Here is a 6,000-nt window from a genome sequence, read left to right as displayed (position 1 = left end):
TCATTTGCTTATGAGATTCCCAAGTTGAATTTGTATAATGGGCTTTCATGTGTGGTCATTCTCAGAAGTCAAAAGTGGGAGAGAGTGTATCTATCTATCTATCTATCTATCTATCTATCTATCTATCTATCTATCTATCTATCTATCTCAATACTTTTATTCATCAATGATGAATTAAGTTCATCAAAAGTGACAGTAAGGACTTCTACATTGTCACAATAAATAAATGAATAAATAAATACAGTTTAACTATTCATCAAATAGCCCTGGAAAAAAAAAAAAAAAAAAAAAAAACCCCAGCTGTTTTCCCAGCTGTTGAGCACCAAATCATGATTTCTGAAGGATCATGTGACACTGAAGACTGGAGTAATGGCTGCTAAAAGTTCAGCTTTGCCATCACAAATATAATTACATTTGAAAATATATTAAAATGGAAAACTAATTGTAATGATACATCATGATTTTACTGTATTTTCAATCAAATAAATGCAGCATTCATGAACATGAGATTTTTTTCGAAAGCATTTAAAAAAATCTTACTGACCCCAGTAACTTTTGAATGGTAGTGTATACATATGCTGTACGTATAACCTAAAGAACTGTTTACGAATTAAACTTATTAATATCTCAGGTTGCATTCAAGTATTTTTTTTTTGTATGTCATTTGACAGAGGTAATTGCAAGGCAGTTAGTGGTAGCATAATTTAAATAAATCTAGCCCTCGGGCTCTCTGTATATATAAAGCATATTGAGAATACAGTTCACTTGAAGTTCAAAGATCATACAAACATTACTTTTATCGGAAAAAGCCATACATCTCTCCAAAGAAAAAAAGTAGCTAAGTGTGTGAGTCCTATGTAACATGTAGTGTAGCAGGTGGCAAAGTAATGAAGCTGAGAGGTGGATGGCGATATCAGATTTGCTGGGCAGCGTTACACACAAGCTCTTGGTGTATTGAGCAGTAATTAGGTTAGAATGACACAACGAGAGTATATAGGTTACCTCCTTATTCTGCTACAATATATTCGTGCTCTATACTGTCCCAGGGTGAGAGGGGACCCACCCTTGCTCTCCGGGATCATTGTTTCAGCTTTGCAACCTAGTAACATTTCTGTGTGTCCTGCCAAGCCAACCATCAAGGGCGTATCCGAGCTCACACCTGCGCTCCATCACCTGTAAATATATTCCAAGAAAGCGAATGAGGAAAATGAACTGAGCAGGATTCCAACTCCAGCCAGATCTGCATAAAAGCACATGCTCTATTTACCAGACACACTTATAACGACTGTCCATCACTAATTATGCCCAAATCTCGCAAAGATCATTACATCAAGCACCAGTAACAGACGAAACACCAGCGAGGGGGAGGTCGGAGATTAAAATTCAGCCAATTCAATTGGTATACATGCACATGCTAGGCAGACTAGGTTGACCAGATTAAAGACGGGCGTCTTAACTTGCCACAGATAAAGCACCAGGAGAGGCCAGATTACCAATCAACTCATCACTAATTACAAGCGGCCTACAGGCAGAGAGCACAGTAGATTAACCAGCCCTGCTGGCACCGGCTCCACACTCTCCCTGCAGACTGGATTTAATTACTGTACACACCAACACCAGCCTGCTCATGCAGAAAGATTATTTACTGTACTGCCTACCTTACTTTCTATTCCACTGTAATATCAAAGGAAAGTATGTACACACTCCTACACAATTTAGCTGTCATTCCAGAATATATTGCATCATGTATTAGTTATATTGTATTGATTTTGACAGCACCATAAATAGTTTGTTCTCTGGGAAGCGATTAAAAATGTATTTATTGGCATGTAAATATTCCCACATATTTTCCTACAGAGTAAAGACAGAAATCTAAAGAACGAATGTAGAATGTAAGTAACAAAACCTATGAAATCAGACTCAGAATTTATTTTTATTTTATTTTTTGTCTGTACAATTTTACTAATTTCCAGTTTTGCACACATACAAAGAGTCTAGCACTTTGGAGAGCCTTTAAAAAAAATACTGTATTTATGTTGTTTCTACAATAATTTAATGTGAAATTATTGCAATATAAAAGTATATTTAAAATTTTCATGTTAGGTGGGATTAATTGTGATTAATCGCGATTAATTTCAGAAAAAACATGCGATTAATTAGTAAAAAAAATAAAATTGATTGACAGCACTAATATATATATATATATATATATATATATATATATATATATACACATACATATACATACTCTCTCTCTCAAAATAGGCCTTTGGGAATAAAGTCAACATTATGAGAATTACACACACACACACACACACACACACACACACACACACACAGACATACATATAAACAAGGAATGGTATGTTTTTTGCTATGGTGAAGTAGTGAACACAGCATGAATTTGATTAGTGAAGTAGTAACATAGTAAACACACTGGATACACACGTTTGCACAGTACCAAAATAACTTCCATCCTAATTTTCACTGAGTATTACTGAACCCTTGCAGTGAATAGACTCTGTCCAAACAGGAACAAACAAAACAATCACTTTCAATGATGCAGCTCTCATGAACGGTGCAGACTAGAAGATACTTCATTAAAGCACAAACATAAATCCACAACCTCCTGATCTGATAAAAGAAGGTGTTTGTGATTGTGTATAGTGTATATCTGTACAGAACCAGCAGTGGTGATTTAGTAGGCAAGCCAGGGGCTGATTAATTAAGCATGTGTACAATATGGACTCTTTTTGAAATTAGTACCTTTAATGATAGCTACATGCTTCCAATCAGGCAGTTTAAAGGCAAACCATCTGCCTGAACTTGGCTCTTGGATGGGATCCCCACCCCCACTCACTCCGTCAATACGATCTAACGTGATTCTGACATTACAAAGACTTATAGGAAGAGTTGAGCACATAATGCATAACTGCACAAAACAACTACAATCTGAGCACTGATCTGTAATCTCTACAAACTCTCACGTGTTGTCTTGCACTTAATGTTGGGTGCACATTTGGGAAAAAAGAGACTGTGGTGTGATCATTGGAAAGAATCCATGCACATGTAACATGTTAATGAAAAGGAAATATTCATATTAGGGGAAAACAAACTATTGAGAAAGTGCTCATTAGACCTTATTAATAAATGCAAGTGCTGGTAATTAGCGAAAGGACCTTGGAGCCTCTGTTTCTTCTTTCCTTTTTACTGCTTCTTTTTGTGTTTGTTTATTTGTTGTTTTTTTCTTGTTGTTTTTTGAAGTTGATTCCGTGCCGTTCCCTCGTTTTGAGTGCTGACCTGATCTCTCCGCCCCTCTACTTCCTCTATGGACGCAGCCCCATCCTTTCATCAACACACTGCCGACCCACTCTTCCCAAGTCCCCGTGCCCAGAGGAGGGCTGCTGGTCCAGTCACTCTCCTCCTGCAGAGACTCCTGGCTCTGGCTCTCTTGCCTATCCTTCTACCCATGATTCTCTCCATCCAGCCTTCTCAATCAAAGGCCCAAAGGCTTAGACCCACTTCCTCCTAAACTTACGCCCTCAGTTTGTAGCTGACTGACACGCTCCATATGCACGGAAACTTCTGCAGGCTTATAAAGCTTCATAAACAATTCATGTTTGGCGAGATGATTTAATTTGTGATTAGTAAACAAATCGTTATTATTATAATTTTTTTTTTTTTCTCAATGAAATAATCCTTAATGAAATTGGATAATACAATTTTGATAAATTAATTAAGTGGTGTTATTATAATAAAACATTTACTTATAAATGATATTGTTTTATTAAATGAAGATCAATTGTTATTGTTGTTGTTATTAATAACAGTCAGCAACAGTAATACAAGGAATAATGCAAAATGTAAAAGTAAAAAGTAATAATAATAATAATAATAAAAGAAATCATGCAAAATGTAAAATAAAGTACTAATAATAAATAATAAAAAATAATAATAATAATAAATATAAATACAGCAACAACAATAATAGTGGTAATAATAATTTAATAAATATAATGATAATTAAATGTTATAAAAGTACTCTAAAATAAATAGGCAAATTTGTAGACTAACGTTTAGTTATGTAGTTACATAATTGAAAGAATTATACTATAATTCTGATGTTCTGAATACACAATGATTTCAGAAAGATGATTACAACTCTGATTTCTATGCTTTATAATACTGAATATTTATGTGTTCATGGTTCTTTTAAAACGTCACCTTGTGCATATCTTTTTAATGTAATATTCACTTTGTTCAGGTGGTATTAAAATAAGTTTACAAGTGATAAACAAGCAACATAAACACTGAATCAAAACAGAAGCAAATATTAATCCAACCCAGAATATGCCTATGATTATTTCAATGCTGCAAAATACCCTCTGGTTGACCAATTAAGATAATCGACAAATAAAATGAATTCAAAATGATCCTTGGTTTATGTCCACAAACAAGGATTTATTGGCACAAACTTCACTTGTATTTCTTCCTTACATCTCTGGCCATTTAATTATTCACTATATGCCTGAATAAATGAACATGAAAAACACTCTCAGATGACTTTAAAAAAGTAATAGCTAATTGTAGCTTAAAGAAAGTTTTTTCTTCCCTTTCTACTTTTTTTGCATTGTACCATCTGACTTGTTCTGCTTTCATGTCACTTCATTACATTTAATTTATTAATGTCCAATACTTAATGTGCCAAAAATGTCAGATTCAAAGCTGTGAAAATGGGGCACTTTTTTCTGCTGATAAGGAGAGGCTCAAGCTGTTTGGAGCCTGTTGTTTTGGCTCATGGGGCTGAGAGAGAGAGGAGAGGGGAACAGAGGAGGGTGCAGTATCTGTCACACACACACACACACACACACAAACGGCAGAAAGACAAATCCATCATGCCAAAGGACACAACTTTAGACCAACTCACTTAAAAACACAACACATCTCTGGCTCCAGATGCTCGGCCGAAAGCTTCTGAGTGACCAGACCGAGGTCAGTGGATTTCTACTGAGAATGGTACAACTTTGCGCTATATAAAAGACCCGAAACATAAATAAAACTGAAACAATCATCTAAGTGAATTGTGAAGGAGGGTTGGGTACATTTCCACTAACACACATTCAGGGTGATGGCAGTCATTATGCAATAAATCAACACTAACAAACACCCTCCATGGAACCCAGCTGAAACTCCCCCTCATTAATCGACTGGCTCTCAGGGTTTGTCCTTGACATCTGTCCATCTCTCATCGCCACTAATTGATCTCCTATCGATTATCTTTTGTTACTAACACATCGCAAAATGAGAGTTTCTCCACTACGACTGAGATAATAACATGCAACAGCTTAGATATTGCAGCTCTTTTCAGGTATTGTAAAAATATTCTTTCTTTTTTGTTGTTGTTGCTTGGTTGACTCATGGAGTAGTTAATTAAAAGCCTGCTTTACATCCCTTTGATGCTGTCCTCTAAAACCCATTTATGCACATCTACAGCCATCAGATGAGAAGAGCTCCTCCGTATAAATGAACATTATCTAATTCATTTAAAGTGTGCAGAGACACTAAGCACATAAAACCCTCAGCAACGAACTTCTGATGTTTTTGTTTTCTTGTACAGTTCAATCCTTTTCTTTATGTGTGCTTTGAGCCCAATGTTATGTCATTAAAATTAATTAAACTACAAATTAAAATCTTCAGTGCGCTAGCAAAAGGAAGTGAAGAGGCTATAATCATTGTTAATCGCAGGGCAAAGAGCTCTCTCAGGGACATTGAGAACACAATGTTGAGCTCTCAACTTCAGATATGAAGCATTTCAGGTAATAAAGAAGTGTGTTCGTGTGTGTATGAGTGAGAACGAGTGTGTGTGTGTGTGTGTCAAATTTTCAATAAGACATTAGCATAGGCTACATATCCTCGAAACAGCAGTATACTCAGGAGTGAACTCTATATTAGATATTATTTCTGTATCTGTTCAATTTAGTTTTCACTTGTTCTGTAATT

General features: G+C 35.5%; 1 protein-coding gene across 1 annotated transcript in view; it reads right to left on the bottom strand.

The window, feature by feature from the left end:
- Positions 1 to 752: 752 nt before the first annotated feature.
- The window catches only part of mfsd3 (major facilitator superfamily domain containing 3), a 52,956-nt gene continuing 47,708 nt past the window's right edge, over positions 753 to 6,000 (bottom strand). The window contains exon 6 of the mRNA XM_058777062.1: positions 753 to 1,173. Coding sequence (XP_058633045.1) covers positions 1,087 to 1,173 — 87 coding nt within the window. The 3' untranslated portion in view covers positions 753 to 1,086. The remainder of the gene's footprint in view (positions 1,174 to 6,000) is intronic.

This window comes from Onychostoma macrolepis, chromosome 05 (assembly GCF_012432095.1).
Source record: "Onychostoma macrolepis isolate SWU-2019 chromosome 05, ASM1243209v1, whole genome shotgun sequence".
Classification (NCBI taxonomy): domain Eukaryota; kingdom Metazoa; phylum Chordata; class Actinopteri; order Cypriniformes; family Cyprinidae; genus Onychostoma; species Onychostoma macrolepis.
Note: the sequence above shows the minus strand (reverse complement) of the source record. Positions and strands in the feature narration are given on the sequence as shown.